The 20,106-nt window shown below is 40.2% G+C and overlaps 1 protein-coding gene across 3 annotated transcripts in view; it reads right to left on the reverse strand.

Moving 5' to 3' along the window:
- map3k15 (mitogen-activated protein kinase kinase kinase 15) overlaps window positions 1-20,106 on the reverse strand; it is a 72,112-nt gene that overhangs the window by 19,849 nt on the left and 32,157 nt on the right. For all 3 annotated transcript variants that reach the window (XM_034166072.1, XM_034166063.1, XM_034166079.1), the window contains exons 4-18: window positions 16,885-17,078; window positions 15,173-15,341; window positions 14,198-14,304; window positions 13,510-13,680; window positions 13,188-13,300; window positions 12,318-12,477; window positions 12,055-12,205; window positions 11,863-11,970; window positions 11,636-11,685; window positions 9,470-9,565; window positions 9,161-9,248; window positions 6,135-6,268; window positions 3,405-3,532; window positions 1,549-1,679; window positions 1,370-1,475 (exon numbers count right to left, since the gene is read on the reverse strand). In XM_034166072.1, coding sequence (XP_034021963.1) covers window positions 1,370-1,475; window positions 1,549-1,679; window positions 3,405-3,532; window positions 6,135-6,268; window positions 9,161-9,248; window positions 9,470-9,565; window positions 11,636-11,685; window positions 11,863-11,970; window positions 12,055-12,205; window positions 12,318-12,477; window positions 13,188-13,300; window positions 13,510-13,680; window positions 14,198-14,304; window positions 15,173-15,341; window positions 16,885-17,078 — 1,906 coding nt within the window. The remainder of the gene's footprint in view (window positions 1-1,369; window positions 1,476-1,548; window positions 1,680-3,404; window positions 3,533-6,134; window positions 6,269-9,160; window positions 9,249-9,469; window positions 9,566-11,635; window positions 11,686-11,862; window positions 11,971-12,054; window positions 12,206-12,317; window positions 12,478-13,187; window positions 13,301-13,509; window positions 13,681-14,197; window positions 14,305-15,172; window positions 15,342-16,884; window positions 17,079-20,106) is intronic.

Here is a 20,106-nt window from a genome sequence, read left to right on the forward strand (position 1 = left end):
ATTCAGATGCTTTATTTCTGCTTTTCTGTTTTTTTGTTTTTTTCTTTTTTTTCTTTCAAATGAATGAAATAAATATTGAAGAACAACCATCGTCCGACGGAAGCCACTCCTTAGCAAAAGGCACATGGCAGCCCACCAGGAGTTTGTCAAAAGGCACCTGAAGGACTCTCAGACTATGAGTAACAAAATTCTCTGGTGTGATGAAACAAAGATTGAACTCTTTGGCCAGCTCTAGGAAGAGTCCTGCTGGATCCAAACATCTTCCATTTATGGATGATGGAGGCCGCTGTGCTCATTGGGACCTTCAAAGCAGCAGAAACAGACAGGGGTGTGTCTTTCCAAATCATGTCCAATCAACTGAATTTATCGCAGTTGGACTCCAATTAAGCTGTAGAAACATCTCAAGGATGATCAGTGGTAACAGGATGCACCTGAGCTCTATTTTGAGCTTCATGGCAAAGGCTGTGAATTCTTATGCACGTAGGACTAATTAGTGTTTTTTTTTTTGTTTGTTTGTTTGTTTTTTATAAATTTGTAAAAATTAAAAAAAAAAACTTTTTTCATGTTGTCATTATAGGGTGTTATGAGTAAAATTTTGAGGAAAAATATTTACTCCATTTTGAAATAAGCCTGTAACATAACAAAATGTGAAAAAATTGAAGTGCTGTGAATACTTTATTCATCCATCTGGCTTATCCTTGTGTTAAGCAACAGCACATACTATGGTGTGCACATGTACTAACTACACTGAGTTCATGTCTGTTATTAAACTTGCCCTCAGCAGTGTGTTAAAAAGTGAGTTCCAAATACAGAAAAAAGGTGCTACTCATACTTAGGCATGACTTAAACTCCAGAATTACCATAACTAATGAATCGATTTTAATAAACCTTGTAGAAAAAGCTGAACAAGTTGTGGAATATGTCCCATAAAATTTTTATTTAGAGCCAAAAAAAAAGAAACAAACAAACAAAAAACATCAAGGTATAAATTTGGATTCAAATCTTTCTACTTTATTTATGTAATTGGTATATTGGTACAAGCCGGTTCCAAGGTAGCTGTTACGAAATAGTGTGATTGAAGTTGGACAACCTAGCTGGAGACCTGAGTTCATTTCCTGGTTTGAACCTCATGCTACCTTGGACAAAACACATCATATGTTTGCCCCAATCCATCCAGCTATAAATAGGAACCAGCCTTACCTGGGGTAGTAACCTGTGATGGACTGGTGACCTAGCCTGGGGTAGTTAGAGATTCTCATTCATTTCAAGATGGAATGTGCCTCAGGGCCTATATAGGACTTCTGGTACAAGACTACTGCATTTGTATACAGGCATTAAAACTATATTTTGTAGCAACATCAGAACGTACCTGTAAAAGTCTCTGTACAGGGGTTGACTCCCGCCAACCGCTTCGAGGTACCAAAATCAGAGATCTTCAAGACGCCACTGTAGGTGTTCACCAACACATTATCACCCTAAATGGACAAAAACAGAACAGATGAATATTCCTGTGATACCCTAGGACAGGTTGTGTAGATTACCATGTACCTTGATGTCTCTGTGGACAATCTGGTTTTCATGCAAGTATCTGAGCCCCTCCAGGATCTGTCTAGTGTAGAAGATTATAGTCGCCTCCTTCAACGGACCCCATTTAGATCGCAACAATGCAGACAAGCTTCCTGGAGAAAGGAGAGAAGGAGCATCCAAAACCTATCGTAAAAATGGAAAGATGACCAAGCATTTAGAGACCATCTGGTAACCAAGAGGTCACAAGACTCAATCTCGAGACAGTTTGTCCAACACCAGCCCTGAGTCATGTTTTAGTATCATTCACGTTTACCAAAATCAATCTTAATCAAAATCAAAATCTGTGTTTTACGATATATCAAGTGTTAATTAAAAGAATCCTTTTTGATCGGAATTGCTGTTATGTTTCTCTCACAGATGAGACAAAAACGATGCAACAGTTAATATTAAAAGTAGCTTTTGATGCCCTCCACCCACCTCCACCCCTTTTTTGGAATCTCAACACAAAATGTGAGCTATAGTTTTTGTGTTCAATAATAATAATATTATTATTTCTTTCTAAGTATACTGTGGCCAGTAGAATACCATATAAACACAGTTGCAAATGATCATCCAATATTAAAATGATTGTAAAACACAATTACTCGTACTTTAAGTCACACTTTCCTAAAATAGTAAAATAGTCTGAGAGATCCTACAACTTATACTCTGGTACGACTTGTATACTGAAAAATCACATGTAAATAGAACCTAATTTTCATATTCATTATCATTAAAGTTGAAATTCATCATACATTTATTTAAGAATATTTATCAGGTTTTCATAATTTTTAATTCTTTTATGATGCATTAAATGTGCCCAAAACATTTGCACAGTACTGTACGTAATGTACATGGTCACATTTTTATGGCCGTATTGATACAAGTATACCGCTGACGGTAATGACACATGAGCAAAGTTTAAAATGTACCCAACCCATGAGGAAGCAAACTGGTGACAGTAAGGAAAAACTCTCTCAGCAATGTTTTTGGAATGGTGGGGGGACATTATCAGAAGAAACCTCAAGCATACCAGACCTCAGTGCGGTGACCATCTGCTCTGGCGATATTAACAAGCACAACAAAGAACATGTAGGGACACAAATGGTGCACCAAAGCAACCACACATAGTCCAGTCCCACAGTGGAAAATGGCCAAAAGGACAAACCAGGAGGTGAAGACCAGAGTCCAGGCCTAACAGGCCACACTAGTTGACCCCACCAGCTGACAGTGTAACAGTTCCTGTGCACGTATTGCAAATGTGCTCCCATAACTACAGTACACTGTTGGGTTCAAAGCTCCATGCTCTTTGTGCACCTGGAGTTGGTTAATGAAAAGTATCTGGTATAAAACAAGCAGATCCACACAGGATCTGCGGTACTGATCCCGAGCAAAACAGAAGAGCCAAAAAAGTCACGTTTGTTTGCTGTTTTTCTGTTTCTTGTCAAACACGACTACCAACAACCACCAACAGCGTGCAGCAGCTGGCGACATCGCTGTGGTTAACTAGCAAATAGTTTGTGGTTTAGCAGCATTGGTTTTTTTTTTGTACATTTCTCCTGCTGCAACCTCACTGTGATGCAGATGACTGGGTGCAGTGCATAGCGTGCGGTTACTGAAGGCAGGTGCAAGCCAAATAAACGCAGTCCTTGCACACACAGTCAACCTTTCCTGGTGGCCATCTGAGGTCATGTACATACAGTGTATTGTGGTTAACAATGGAAACTGAGTTGCTGTTTTTCAGGAGTTTCCCATCACAAAAAGAGGAAATTTGAATTTGGTTACCTCCCTTGTGTATGGACACAGACACATGCACACACAAATGCACACACGCACACCTCCAGGGACTTGTTCCATAAAGATCTTGATGTATCCATCCTCAGAAACCGAGCCCAAGTACTGAACAATGTTCCTGTGCTTCAGGTACTTGTGAAGAGCGATCTCTTCATGAAGGGGCTGAGAGTACCTGAGAGAGAGGGGGGGGGACGAAAAATTTTATTCCGTGAGTAATCATTGTGCTCAAAAGGTCTAGCAGTGATGTTTCCCTGAATAGGCTTGAGTGAGGACATGCCTGACTATCACGGAACAAGACGTTTTTTTAAAAGGCTCAAGTACTTTTCTGTCAGTCATTTTGGTGGCCATCTTTCAAAATGGCCTCCATCTTGGATTTTCAAGTGGCCAATAGATTTGCAAAGTACCACCTTGGGAATTATCATTACAAATTTGGTGTTTGTATCAGCATTTGCATGATTTTGCTGTAAAATCGATAATCAGAATCAGAATTGCCTTTATTGTCATTGTAATTTACACTGCAATGAGATTTGAGTACAACTTCAAAAGTTGCTTTTCTGAGGTACGAGTAATTATAAGCCAAATAAAAGATAGTAAAATTTAACAAAATAAATTATTTAAATATATGTACAACTAAAAATAAAATGTGGACAAAATATAAAATGTAAAACGAGAAATTATGTACAACTGTGGAATGATACTGCACGGGAAAATATTGCACATGGGTACAGATATTGCACAAGAAACTTTGAAAAGTGCAGATTAATGTGGTTTGTTATTGTTCAGTGCAGTGATTGCTCTGGGGAAAAAGCTAAAGCTGTCCCTGAGTCTGTTTGTCCTAGTTTCGTGTGACCTATACCGCCGGCCCAAGTGCAATAGGTCAAAGAGGTGGTTGCTGGGGTAGGATGTGTCTTTGATGATGCTGGCAGCTAGAGCTGGCAATGTCCTCCAGGCTGGGCAGAGAGCAGCCAGTGATCCTGTGGCCCGTGTTGATCACCCTCTGCAGCGCTCTCCTGTCTGCTGCAGATAATCGATAAATCAGCTGATTTGCCGATAAGCGATAAATCAGCTGATCAGCTGAATGTTTCAACCTCTTTGCAGTAAACAAAAGTTTTTCATGCTAGAAATAAGGTCTACACAATGTGGGCTTAATAAAAAGCGTGACCGACGCAATGAAGCACATTTGACACATTATTACATAAACTGAGTTAATCAAACTGAGTTGAACTGAAACGGGAAATGTGGGGTGAATGTAATCACAAAGGTATTACAGCCAACATCCTTATAAACTTGTATGCTTTTGTCAGCCGATCAGTGCAGTGTGACAGCAAACTACGGGGGGCCGGTGATGAACACATTTAAGCAGGTGTGTAAGCAGCTCTCAGCTGAATGGAGTCAGAGCTCCATCTACAGGACAAACGGTGCCAGGACGTTTTACATTGCCAACACAAACATTATTTCAGTAACTGTTTTGTTTATGAGAAATTATCGGCGTTCTATCGGCAAAATTTCGATTGATAGTGAGTACTTTGAAAAGGGCTTATATTGGCCGATAATATCAGTCGGGCTCTAATGTGGTGTTGGCAGTCCAGGAGAGGCTGTCACAGAGTTGCAGTTCCAGGAACCTGGTGGAGCTGACCCTTTCCACACGTGTACATAATATGTATACGTTGCAGACATGACGAGCGATGCTCTTCAGCATTTCACACAAAGTGCAGCAACAGTGAAAATTAAACATTCTTAAACAAAACAGTAATAATACCACACTCATTTTGCACTCATCATAAGGTCAGGATACTGTGCCCTCCAAAAGTATTGGAACATTTGGTATTTCACACATATATGTTCGATGTCGCTGACATTAATGAGCGAAGCTCTTCGCTATCTGTGTATATACATATCATCAAACAATAACTTGAGGTTTCTTCCTACAATCAAAAAAACACCAATTTAAATTCATTTGTTAATTTGTATTTTGCCTTATTTGTTATTGGTAGTGAGTCTGGAGCAGATGATCACTCCTCTGAGACTGATCTACTTGAGGTTTCTTCCTACAATCAAAAAACATCAAAGAGAGTTAAATAAATACACTTTATTTAATCAAACTATGAGGCAGCCCTGGACGCAGTTCAGACTCTTTTAACCTTTTCCCCCCTTTGATCTATTTATCTTTATGAGAACCAGTACTCATGCCCATAAGTATTTGGACAGTGACACACATATATTGTTTTACTTTGTCTCTTCACCCCATCACAGTGGAGTGGAAATGAAACAATGGAAGATGTGCTTGTAGTGTCAAACTTCAACATATCAGAATATCCATTTTGGAAATACAGCCATTTTTTTACACTGTCCATCCTTTTTATGAGGCTGCATGTAATTGGACAAACTAAATGTCTACAGCCAGTTTTCAGAGACAACTCAGTGGATGGACACATGAACACTTCCAAATCAGTGACTCTTGTCTTGGACTCATTTACAATCATGAAGAAATACTAACATGTTAGGACTGTATGCTAAATCTGTCCTGAAGTTGGCAGTCCTCAAAAACAAGTTATCATGCTCGAAGGAAGCCAAGACAAACTTGACCACTCTGAAGGTGTTATCAGCTTTTGTGGCTGTGACTGCAGAAACGCACATGTGAGATTCCCGTATGACCTCTTTTCTTGTATGAAGTTACTTTTATATGTCCACCTCCACTGAGAAACTGTGACTTGTGATATAACAGACCAAAATTGTTTCAGACCAACACTGTGATCTCTTACGTACACACTCACCTGCAGTCTTTCTCTGGGATCTCTTTGATCGCAATTCGGACCTGGTTGCTGAGGTCCCTCCCAGCATACACCACTCCATATGTGCCCCGACCCAACACCACCCTGTCCCCCGTCTCATTGAGGTCGTATTCATACTGCAACACACAGAAACACAGAGAAGGTTTTTCTCACCACCTTAATGCGTTTTATTCCTAATATTAATAAATGTGTACCTTACAGGGACTGTTAAACCGAACACTCCATTTTAATACAATAATGTAACTCAAACTTTGAAAAAGTTATAGACACTCATTTCCATTAATTCCAAGATTCAAGATTCAAAGAAGTTTATTGTCATATGCACATGGGAACATGTTCCCTGCACAATGAAATGTGTTTACTGCATTTTACCCATCCTAATTGCCAGTTAGGAGCAGAGGTCGCCTTTTTGGCGCCCGGGGACCAACTCCAGATGTATATCCCTGCCCTAGGTCACGAGCAGGGTTGAGCAAACCTTGACCGGCCTCATGACACACTTAAACAACATCACACATAAGCCAGTCCGGTACATGAACACATATAAAAGCACACACAAGGAAAGAATTGGGAAGAAAAACCTCCATTGCTGCTGCGTTGAACCCGCAGCACCACTGGAGCAAAATAAAAAAACCATAGCACAGAAAACAGTCATAACAAAACAAAACAAAAACACAATAGACAACAGACAACAGCCGAGACTTGGATGTGTCCAGTGTCCAGACAGACAGCCCGGAAAGGCCGCCCTTGAGGCGCCATCAGGCCTTATCTGTCCATCCTGGGAGGGGGGGATCCCAGTCCTGAATCAGTCCACAAGGTTACCATTTTGCATTTTTCATTGTGTTGTAGTCCTTTTATTTATATTATATATATTAGAAAGCAGATTATTGTCAACAAGTAAACCAAAGAATACATCAAAAAATTTAATCCAAAATATAATGCAAATCTTTAGGCAGAAATTGATTTGTCACTTTTTTATTGAAAAACATAAACTAGATTTACATATGTTTAATTAACTATAAATGAAGTTACTAAAACTTTAACAATTAAATTTTTGAAAATTATTTTACTTAAGTTGGAAAACTCAAATGGTTTTTAAGGCAAGCTGTTTCCTCAAATGGTATGAGTTCAACTAACTCATTGAGTTTTACAGTGTAGGGTATACTGATATATTCATGATACATACTAATTAAATCACTGTTCATAGTAATTATGTAGAACGTAATCTGTGGTAGGGCAGCATGATGGTTAGCACTGTTGCCTCACAGCAAGAAGTATAAATTGTAATCTTTGATGTTATCTCCTTAGTATTTGTAGATTTTATAAATTGTTAAGATTTTTCTGCAAGAGCACATATTTCTTCCATACAGTAGTTGATCATACGATTATATGATTCAATACATGCTTCACGATACAATTATCATGATACATGATGTGCCGTTCCACCTGTACGGAGCAGCATTGTGGAAGTGTGTTCCCACAACATAAATATATTGCACATACAACCCCTGGCAAAAATTATGGAATCACCGGCCTCGGAGGATGTTCATTCAGTTGTTTAATTTTGTAGAAAAAAAGCAGATCACAGACATGACACAAAACTAAAGTCATTTCAAATGGCAACTTTCTGGCTTTCAGAAACACTATAAGAAATCAAGAAAAAAAGATTGTGGCAGTCAGTAACGGTTACTTTTTTAGACCAAGCAGAGGAAAAAAATATGGAATCACTCAATTCTGAGGAAAAAATTATGGAATCACCCTGTAAATTTTCATCCCCAAAACTAACACCTGCATCATATCAGATCTGCTCGTTAGTCTGCATCTAAAAAGGAGTGATCACACCTTGGAGAGCTGTTGCACCAATTGGACTGACATGAATCATGGCTCCAACACGAGAGATGTCAATTGAAACAAAGGAGAGGATTATCAAACTCTTAAAAGAGAGTAAATCATCACGCAATGTTGCAAAAGATGTTGGTTGTTCACAGTCAGCTGTGTCTAAATTCTGGACCAAATACAAACAACATGGGAAGGTTGTTAAAGGCAAACATACTGGTAGACCAAGGAAGACATCAAAGCATCAAGACAGAAAACTTAAAGCAATATGTCTCAAAAATCGAAAAATGTACAACAAAACAAATGAGGAACGAATGGGAGGAAACTGGAGTCAACGTCTGTGACCGAACTGTAAGAAACCGCCTAAAGGAAATGGGATTTACATACAGAAAAGCTAAATGAAAGGCATCATTAACACCTAAACAGAAAAAAACAAGGTTACAATGGACTAAGGAAAAGCAACTGTGGACTGTGGATGACTGGATGAAAGTCATATTCAGTGATGAATCTCAAATCTGCATTGGGCAAGGTGATGATGCTGGAACTTTTGTTTGGTGCCTTTCCTATGAGATTTATAAAGATGACTGCCTGAAGAGAACATGTAAATTTCCACAGTCATTGATGATATGGGGCTGCATGTCAGGTAAAGGCACTGGGGAGATGGCTGTCATTACATCATCAATAAATGCACAAGTTTATGTTGATATTTTGGACAATTGAAAGGATGTTTGGGGATGATGAAATCATTTTTCAAGATGATAATGCATCTTGCCATAGAGCAAAAACTGCAAAAACATTCCTTGCAAAAAGACACATAGGGTCAATGTCATGGCATAGGGTCAATGTCAATGAGCAGATCTGATTTGATGCAGGTGTTAATTTGGGGGATGAAAATTTACAGGGTGATTCCATAATTTTTTCCTCAGAATTGAGTGAGTCCATATTTTTTTCCCTCTGCTTGGTCTAAAAAAGTAACCGTTACTGACTGCCACAATCTTTTTTTCTTGATTTCTTATAGTGTTTCTTAAAGCCAGAAAGTTGCCATTTGAAATGACTTTAGTTTTGTGTCATGTCTGTGATCTGCTTTTTTCTACAAAATTAAACAACTGAATGAACATCCTCTGAGGCCGGTGATTCCATAATTTTCGCCAGGGGTTGTACACAGATGCACTGACCTCCAGTGTGTCTCCATCTCCCTCGCCTTCGAGTTCCGCTGCGTTCCCCGTACCGTCAGATATCAGCTCCTTCACCATGGAGCAGAACCTACACTTACACACAGACACACACACACAAACAGAGAGACAGAGATGTTCAGACACATTTGTGTCCTTCAAGTCGTGCTGCAGTACAACATACATACTGTACAGAGAGGCATGCAGATAAACACGTGACCTGCACGCACACACACACACACACACACACGCACGCACGCACACACGCGCGCGCACGTGCACACACACATCTACGGGTGTGTGTGTTCTCACCGACCGCACTGATCCTCAGTGGAGAAGTAGATCTGGAAGTCATCTGAGTTATCGTGAACATACAGGAAGCAGCAACGCTCGTCAAATTTACTGATACTGCAGACAGCACAGAACAGCTGGAAGTACATTTTGCAGTAATGACATCTGACAGCGGCATGATGCGTTCACTTCAATGAAAATTTCAATGTCACTGAATGATGGAGTGAAAATCTAGGGGCATAACAGATGACAAAATCCTCAGATCGGGTGTGATCACAGTTTTTAGTTACAGATTGGATAATTTTTCAGGATCAAAAAATAAATAATTACAATTCCAAGGGAAACAAATATCACTTTGGTTTCCATTTTCAAAAATAATAAAAAATAATAATTAAAAAAAAATTAAAGAAAGCCTTTGACAAAGTCATAAAAGTAATTAAAAAAAGAAAGAAAACCAAGTCTGTGGGTCATAGAGCTTTCTGTTATTGTTCACCTGTTCTGTGGAATGATCTCCCTGCATCAATAAAACAGTCAGATTCTGTAGAGTCTTTCAAGTCCAGACTTAAGACGCACTTATTTTCCCTTTCATATGGCTAGCATACTGGTATATATGTTACTATGCTTCTTACTCTTTTAAATTCATTTTATTAGGAAACGGAGTGGACCGCGGCCTCAACGTTATCTAAAGTCTGGGTCTTTTAGTGAAGCTTGGGGCTAGTGGCCGGCGATCATCTTAGTATTTTTTTGTTCTTCTTCTTGCTTAATGTTGACAAATTACACTGTATTTGTTGTGTTTCTGATGCCTGATGCTGTTTTTTTCTCTCTCTGTTTGAGGTGCAGCTCCATCCAGAGATGGGTGTGGTGTCTGTTCCTGAAACCCTCCTTTCCTGTGCAACGGCAACATTTCCTGTATATTCGTATATAAAGGGTCACCCCTTTGAGTCTGGTCTGCTTGAGGTTTCTTCCTCAAATCATCAGATGGAGTTTTTCGTTACCACTGTCACCTGTGTGCTTGCTCTGGGGGTTGGTAAGGTTAGACCTTACTTGTGTGAAGCACTTTGAGGCAACTTTGTTGTGATGTGGCGCTACATAAATGAAAATAAATAAATTTAAAAAAAATTTAAAAGTTCATAACCTCAATTCAAAACATTGTCTGGTTAATGGGAAATAACAACAATAACTTTATTGATGACACTTTCAGGATAAATACATGAGTCTTACTAAGTACAGGCACACCACTCGACAAAAGCTGGGAAAAGCCTTGGCTTGGTGCTGAGCTCAGTGACCTTATGACAGTACGGAGACACACTCTGTCCTCAACCCCTGATATTTTGGAGTGATTCTTTCTGTGCTTGGACTCTAAAATATGGGAAGCCTGCAGGTTGCCTCAAGCAGAGTACAAGGTGGCAGAGACAGTCTCCAATAACCTGCTCTATTCACGAGCTGCTTTTTGTACGATCAGACCTGATTTCTCTGCAACTCTGTGTTGAGATTTACACAGTAATTACTTTAAGAACAAGGTGCCATGATGATAAATCTGTAATTCATAGTGTTATGTAAATTGTGCAATTATCATATGATAATTGACAAACCCTGGAGGGCAGGTTGTGGTCGATACAGTTCATGGATCAGTTATGACCTATCTATTACTATCACTAACAAAGACCCATTAAATGATGTTATTGCTGGAGACCCAGATGTGGTTGCTTTGTCATTTTTGTTTTTCTTATGTTCTGTCCAAAACACACCCATGACTAATTTCTTCTTTGTGTCTGGTGCCCTATTTTGCACTCAGACTGTGTGCCGTCTAAATGGCAAAAAAGAAGTTGCAAAATGCAGCGAATCCACTAGCTTTGTTTTAGACTGTGCTGCTACATATATAATCATGAACTTTATTAATCCAGCATACCTACCTACTTAGGGGAGGTGATGGGCTAGTGGTTAAGGTGTTGGGCATGAAGATCATGGGTTCAAATCCCCGCCTGATTAGAAAATCACTAAGGGCCCTTGGGCAAGGCCTTTAATCCCCTATTGTTCCCGGTGTGTAGTGAGCGCCTTGTATGGCAGCACTCTGACAGAGTGAATGTGAGGCATAATTGTAAAGCACTTTGACCATCTGATGCAGATGGAAAAGCGCTATATAAATGCAGTCCATTTACCATTTTACCATTTACCATTTCCATTTACCTGATGCCTTTGATGGACAGTGCAGTGAAGTTCCACTCGTGAATCCCTTTCTGAAAGAAAAGTTTAAAATTTTCACATGACTCACATAATCGAGAACAGCCACATATTCAAAAAGTTCTCTCTTACAGTCTAGGGTTAAAATAAGGAAGGAGCATGACAAGACAATGAACTCCTAACTTGAGAGCGCCGACTCAAAGGGGTCATTTTTGGGTTGTTGGTATTCTGACCGTATCATTTGGAGAAACATGCCAGATGGAGACGTTCTTCTCTTCAGCCTCATTGTTAATGGACACGTAGGACGGCTGGTACACTTTAGTCGGCTCCAGGATCAACACCTGCATCAGAAAACAAACAAACAAAAAACCTTGTGGATATGTGGTCATCAACATTTGAGTGCACGCAAATGTGTGTGCTTGTACCGGAAAGCGCAGTCGGTTTGTGGTGCCTTGTGTGGCCTCGACAATAATGTCCATCCAAAAGTTGAGTTTCTCTCGCAGCGGAGAAAGTTCCACCTGCTGCTTCTTAAACCTCTGAATCAGCTGCAGGTTCTGCACCACTGAGCGCAAATACCTGGATGGAAACAAAGAAGATCATATGGCATCAACCGTCTGTTGTGTCAAACAGAATGTCTCACAACAGCAGCTATCAGCGGACGCATCTTTGCTAAAGTGAACATCGTTACCAGAGAGGTGGTTTGAGTTTGAAGAGCTTCTCGGCGGCCTGGGTCGCTTTGGGGATGTCGCTAGCCAACATGCTAACAGTGAAGAACTGGCCCACGTCCCAGTAGTTATTCATTTTCTCTAAGGAACCTTTGCGCCCCAGCAGACTGTTCAACCTCACACCTGTGACGTTACATGATTAGCATGGATGGAAAACATACAAACGAAACACTGCCATTTATTTGACCATTTACAGTCTTATGGATGGATCGTTATTGGTTGAGCTAATCTGACTAATAAATGGAATAGTTTTGACTGTGTTAAATGCTTTGTCACCAAGGTAGTGAGTGGTCAAGAAAGGTCAACTGGATTGTTGGACATATGTTACCCCATAACGTCACATGACAGATGATCCAAACTACCCATTTTTACAACTCTATTAACTCAACCAATAATGTGCATCACTTTTTACCAAAATTGGATAAAGTTCAACTTAAAAACATTAAAACCGAAAATAACCTTTGTCACCATTTTTGCTGTATTTGCTCCATAACTCAAAAACATTCAGTCATAGATAGTCCAAACTATACCTTTCTGGAATCTTTGTAATCAGACAAATCATGTGGTATACTTTCCAACATGACTGGAGCATTTTGAAATGTTGACCCCTGTATAATCCTGTATTGACCCCTACCAGGCCCTGTGCTGGCGACCATACATTTTGTGATGGCCATGACTGAGGCTGGACTGTAAGTGTTGTGTTATCACCTTAAGTGGTGCCAAAAGCTTGCATGACCTGTGGACTAAGCTTTGCTACTTCAAGTCGTGCCACAAAATAGCGCTAACAAAATGGTTATATTTGAAGTATGGCACAGTTTTCTGCAACATCTCACCTATTTTTCTTAATTCAATGGAGCTCTCAAATTGTTGGCCAGCAACAATAAGGAGGACAGCCAGGTTGATTCCAGAGTACAGAGTTGGCTGAAGCTCAAAACCCTTCCTGTACCTGCAGGTGGTCTCGCACACACACACACACAAACACACACACACACACACACAAACACAATGGAAAGACAAATGAGCGAGTACAAAAAATTGGGAGGAGTCTCTATTTTAACTTCTTTAGATTGATATACAGCAAGGATTTATTCCAAAAAGCTTTCAAAACAAGATGGCAATAAAACAAAAGGTGTTTAGCAGTTTATTGGCTCTCACCACTGGATGGCGTTGTCTCTGTTCTTTGTGTCTTTGCAGTCTGAGTCTAGAAAGATGTCCTTGTAGATCCGCCCACAGAGGCAGAACATATCTGGCGCTGGATGTTCACATGACTGCAACACCTGCAGCATCACGCCGAGAGCCTGCTCCCTGTCGCCTGGACTGCTCCTCCTGCACACACATTGAGGAGCTGCACCAGCGGCATAGCCATACATCTTTGTATCATATAGCTCAAGTAGTTCTCACCTGGCTGTGTTGAGCACTGAGTCCTACTGAGGCTCACCACTCAGCAAAAAGTCGGGAAAAGTTGTTTTTGTTCAGATGGCTGTGTAATCCCAGCCACCGGAGCCCGACCTGTGCTTGGTTCAGGGCAACCTGACACAAGTCAGCTTTGAGCAAATGTGGTGTCCCCAACTCCTAATATGCAGAAAGGAGCATTGCTTCCATGCTCCGTTTAAAAATTGGATGCAGATCAGTGGTGGCCAGGAGTCATCTGAGCTCCCACAAAATTCAGCACATCTTTAAAACTAACATCAGTTAAAAGGACTTTTCCCGACTTGTGCTGATCTATAACTTCTGCCTGTGACACATTCAATCCGTGCTGAGGCACTGCTTGGGAAAACTCACCGCTGAACTCAACCAGGAATAAGAGCTGCTTAAGTCCATGAAATATCCAGCTTCTGCATACCTGTTTAAAGCAAAGGCATAGTGGAACTGGATCATGGGCTGGGTTGCCAGGTCACAAGTGGGCAGCATCTCCAGAGTCTGCACCAGCTTCACCATAGCATCGTAGTCCTGGTGGTTATACAAAGTCAGATGGTCAACCAAAGCACAATCTAACTCTGGAATACCACCATTTGTTAAGTTGTTAGTATCATTACTGTCCATGAATACAGTATAAACCACTGTCCAAAGTCTGAACACAAGTATTTTTAAAAGTATGACAATCCAGCAATATGCATGGTGATATTTGTGTCAAAACTCAAAATATTGATCGTGTTTTCCAAATGAACAAAAGCTTATTGACAGGCATGTTTTAGCAAGTCAGCACATGCATCGAAGCATGTGGACAGCATGAGGACAACTTTCACAATAAAACTTTCACAATAAAACAGCATGTACCTTCAACATAAAATAACATGTGAAAATACATCAAATGTATGTAGTATGTAGTGTCCAGTGACTATGTGTACCATAAAAATAGTATGTAACCTTCAGAGGTTACAACTATGAACATTTTTAAGTATTTTGCAGTTTTGGTATTGGAATTATTTTACTGGTATATAACACTAGAGCTCTTGGTGAAATACTATTTTGCCTGCAATAATGACACATTTTCACCAGGTGGAGGTATTGCTCCATTTCAAGAACCCTGAGTACAGGCTGCTCTTGGACATGCCGATGAAACTGTTGCTTAGATATATATTAATGCCTATATTGATTCCATCACATTGCAAAAATGTACCAACAGCCATCTCCATGCCTTAATTATTCATAATTACTCACAATATCTACTTGTGTTGAATAAACTGGTCTGCATACTTTCAATTTACTTATTCTGCCTTAAAACAGTCATTTATATATATCATTATCGATCAGGGGAGCCAATAATGGTGTCTCCAAATAAGGGCCGTGCTGCCTTCATGTGTAAGTGTTGGGATACCTGTATGTCTCTGTAGGAAAATAGGAGGTTCATCACGATGTCCTGTGTGAGAACCTCAGTGTTGTCAATGCGGAGTTTGATGCGTGAAAGTTCTTTTGCCAGCTCTTCTCCCTGATATTTCTCTCTGGCCTTCCTGATGTCATTCAACAGGGTGTCCTTAAAAGAGGCACTGCGGTAAACACAGACAAAAGAGGCAAAATTAAAAGAGGAAAAAAAAAGTGTATGGAGAGATGATCAAAGACTTCAAGACAAATGAAAAGTCCATGTCTTTCTGCATGACTTTGACTGTTATAAAACACTGTGGGAGCACACATGCAGGTACGCTTCAAGCAGACAGAAACACAGATGTACTTTAAAAAAAGCCTTAGTTAGTGTGGACACTGATGACTTTGGGCCATTCTGTCCACAAAAAGTTGGCCATCCGGTCACAGTGATCTGAGGACAAAAAGCTGCAGAGCTAAAAAAAAAAAAAAAAAAAAAAAAAAGCTTGACTCACCGGGTCGGTGCTCTTCAAACTTACCGACATTCACGCAGAATTCAAACTGCGACTGCAGTGGTTTCATTTAGCAAAGAATCAACTGCAGTTAATCAGGGATCTTTACAAAGTATCTCAAAGATAGTACAACAGGTAGCTTAGTGGATAAGGAGCTGGCCTTCGAATCCCAAAGATGCTACCTGTATTCTGTATTGTCCCAGTACACCCAACTGTAAATTGGTACCAGTCTTGGCTGGGCAAGTAACCTGCATTAGAGAGGCATTCCATCAGGGGGGTCATCAGAGTAGGCAGTTCTCAAAAACTAAAGGTACCTTGACACTTGCACAAATTTGATCCCCACACTGGCACACAATCTGCTGTGCCAGAGAGTAAACTCATTGTAAACTGTGCACAGCTGTGTGCAATTGTGCAAAGAACATTTTGAAATGTTCAAAATCTCTGGCACGCATTAATTTTTGAGCTATACGTGAACATTGTGCAAGCAATTCAAAAAGACTGTGTCACTACGAGTGACTGCATCAGCGCTGCGCACCACAGCGCAGCTCATCTGAACGATTATGACAAGATGTTAAATCTATAATAAACATAATTTTACAGATACTCATAAGAAGGAATGAAAATGGAACTGTTTTATCAAGCCATCGCAATATAAATATTACAAATAATTACCTTTGAGATGATTCCAAATGCGTTCTCCGCATCATGAAGCGCACAAGAACAGCTGCAGCTGTAGAAAATTCCTCTGTGATTTCGAGGTGGTTTCATCTGCCAAATTCTGCGAGCAAATAATGAATCTGCTACAAAATAATTAGTGTTCAGCGGGACAAAGCACAGCATCCAGTGGAACATAGCAAGTCGCACTGGCATGACGAATTGTGCGGTAGTGCGGGCGTTAAATGCGTGCAAGTGTCAAGGTGCCTTAAGATGCCTCACTTCAGATGTTTTCCAGGCTCATCCAACTAGGAGGTGACCCTGGACTAGACTGAGAACATGCTGCTGGGATTATAACACCCAACTGGTCTGGGAAACCTTAAGCGGATACTCTTTCAATAAGGACACTTCGGGAAAAGAATCCAGCAAGAAAAATTAAATATAACGGCTGTTAACTCAACCAATTTTATATTTAAAATATAAAAATACATGACCGCTTTTTGATTCCACTATTCTGTGAAGACTCAAGCTTGAAAGCTAAAACGATTGAGGGTTTGTGTCTCACCAGGAGGTGACATGGATGTCCTTCAGCAGGCTGGTGAAACGGTCGGTGAGGGGCACGCAAAGCGGCCCGAGCAGGTTGTCCCAGCTGGGCTGCATGTACTCGCTTGCCCTACGCTGGGCGTCGCTCTCGCAGCACATATACTCGTGGTTAGGCGTCACTATGTACGGAATGAAGTAGTAGTTACCACTGGATGCCTACAAAGAGAAAGTGAAGAATTTACCTCAGTAAAGAAGTTTATGTTTAATCGGCCAGGCTGCTAGCAGGATTGCACAAAACATTTGCAAACACTTTATTTGAAACATATGGTGTGCAGACTTTTATAACAGGAAGAACCTGCTACATTGAAAAGTGGAGCTGGCTGGTTGCCGCGTAAAATTCTGTTCATAACTATTTTTTAGCCCAAGTGTGAAGTATTTTTTTTTTCACTGACATGCAAAATGAAAGCAGGATAGTAAATAAATAAATAAATGTCCCAACTGCCTCTGCTTGCTGGTGTGTGTCTGCCTTCTTTACTGCAAGAGCAGTGGAGGCGGGGAACAGGAAGATAGCAGAGATAAAGTCAACATTTAAAATAAATAAGTCATGTATTTTTTATCTTTTCTGTCAACCTCTTAGGAATTTGGTGCCTCTTGACTGATTCTCCAAAAACACAATCTTGTTCAGACTTAGCTCGAGATTCATATACCAACACAGGGCAGAGTAGCTACCTAAACTCTGTGAGTGAGATAGATTATCTCGTCAATAGTTTTATCCTCATTGAGGACAACTTTGGATGCTGTAGCTCTTCTGAAAAAGAGAGCCTCAAATCAGAAGTGCCTGACTCTGTGGTATAACTCACAAACTCGCGGCTTAAAGCAGATAACCTGTAAGTTGGAGAGGAAATGGCGTCTCACTAATTTAGAAGATCTTCACTTAGCCTGGAAAAAGAGTCTGTTGCTCTATAAAAAAAGCCCTCCGTAAAGCTAGGACATCTTACTACTCATCACTAATTGAAGAAAATAACAACCCCAGGTTTCTTTTCAGCACTGTAGCCAGGCTGACAAAGAGTCAGAGCTCTATTGAGCCGAGTATTCCTTTAACTTTAACTAGTAATGACTTCATGACTTTCTCTGCTAATAAAATTTTAACTATTAGAGAAAAAATTACTCATAACCACCCCAAAGACATATCGTTCTCTTTGGCTGCTTTCAGTGATGCCGGTATTTGGTTAGACTCTTTCTCTCCGATTGTTCTGTCTGAGTTATTTTCATTAGTTACTTCCTCCAAACCATCAACATGTCTATTAGACCCCATTCCTACCAGGCTGCTCAAGGAAGCCCTACCATTAATTAATGCTTCAATCTTAAATATGATCAATCTATCTTTATTAGTTGGCTATGTACCACAGGCTTTTAAGGTGGCAGTAATTAAACCATTACTTAAAAAGCCATCACTTGACCCAGCTATCTTAGCTAATTATAGGCCAACCTTCCTTTTCTCTCAAAAATTCTTGAAAGGGTAGTTGTAAAACAGCTAACTGATCATCTGCAGAGGAATGGTCTATTTGAAGAGTTTCAGTCAGGGTTTAGAATTCATCATAGTACAGAAACATCATTAGTGAAGGTTACAAATGATCTTATGGCCTCAGACAGTGGACTCATCTCTGTGCTTGTTCTGTCAGACCTCAGTGCTGCTTCTGATACTGTTGACCATAAAATTTTATTACAGAGATTAGAGCATGCCATAGGTATTAAAGGCACTGCGCTGCGGTGGTTTGAATCATATTTATCTAATAGATTACAATTTGTTCATGTAAATGGGGAATCTTCTTCACAGACTAAGGTTAATTATGGAGTTCCACAAGGTTCTGTGCTAGGACCAATTTTATTCACTTTAAAAAATGCTTCCCTTAGGCAGTATTATTAGACAGCATTGCTTAAATTTTCATTGTTACGCAGATGATACCCAGCTTTATCTATCCATGAAGCCAGAGGACACACACCAATTAGTTAAACTGCAGGAATGTCTTTCAGACATAAAGACATGGATGACCTCTAATTTCTTGCTTTTTCTCAGATAAAACTGAAGTTATTGTACTTGGCCCCACAAATCTTAGAAACATGGTGTCTAACCAGATCCTTATTCTGGATGGAATTACCCTGACCTCTAGTAATACTGTGAGAAATCTTGGAGTCATTTTTGATCAGGATATGTCATTCAATGTGCATATTAAACAAATATGTAAGACTGCTTTTTTGCATTTGCACAATATCTCTAAAATTAGAAAGGTCTTGTCTCAGAGTGATGCTGAAAAACTAATTCATGCATTTATTTCCTCTAGGCTGGACTACTGTAATTCATTATTATCAGGTTGTCCTAAAAGTTCCCTGAAAAGCCTTCAGTTAATTCAAAATGCTGCAGCTAGAGTACTGACAGGGACTAGAAGGAGAGAGCATATCTCACCCATATTGGCCTCTCTTCATTGGCTTCCTGTTAATTCTAGAATAGAATTTAAAATTCTTCTTCTTACTTATAAGGTTTTGAATAATCAGGTCCCATCTTATCTTAGGGACCTCACAGTACCATATCACCCCAATAGAGCGCTTTGCTCTCAGACTGCAGGCTTACTTGTAGTTCCTAGGGTTTGTAAGAGTAGAATGGGAGGCAGAGCCTTCAGCTTTCAGGCTCCTCTCCTGTGGAACCAGCTCCCAATTTGGATCAGGGAGACAGACACCCTCTATACTTTTAAGATTAAGCTTAAAACTTTCCTTTTTGCTAAAGCTTATAGTTAGGGCTGGATCAGGTGACCCTGAACCATCCCTTAGTTATGCTTCTATAGACTTAGACTGCTGGGGGGTTCCCATGATGCACTGAGTGTTTCTTTCTCTTTTTGCTCTGTATGCACCACTCTGCATTTAATCATTAGTGACTGATCTCTGCTCCCCTCCACAGCATGTCTTTTTCCTGATTCTCTCCCCTCAGCCCCAACCAGTCCCAGCAGAAGACTGCCCCTCCCTGAGCCTGGTTCTGCTGGAGGTTTCTTCCTGTTAAAAGGGAGTTTTTCCTTCCCACTGTCGCCAAGTGCTTGCTCACAGGGGGTCGTTTTGACCGTTGGGGTTTTTCGGTAATTATTGTATGGCTTTGCCTTACAATATAAAGCACCTTGGGGCAACTGTTTGTTGTGATTTGGCGCTATATAAATAAAATTGATTTGATTTGATTTGATTCACAACTGACATCCAT

The sequence above is a fragment of the Thalassophryne amazonica genome, chromosome 1 (genome assembly GCF_902500255.1).
Source record: "Thalassophryne amazonica chromosome 1, fThaAma1.1, whole genome shotgun sequence".
Taxonomy (NCBI): Eukaryota; Metazoa; Chordata; class Actinopteri; order Batrachoidiformes; family Batrachoididae; genus Thalassophryne; species Thalassophryne amazonica.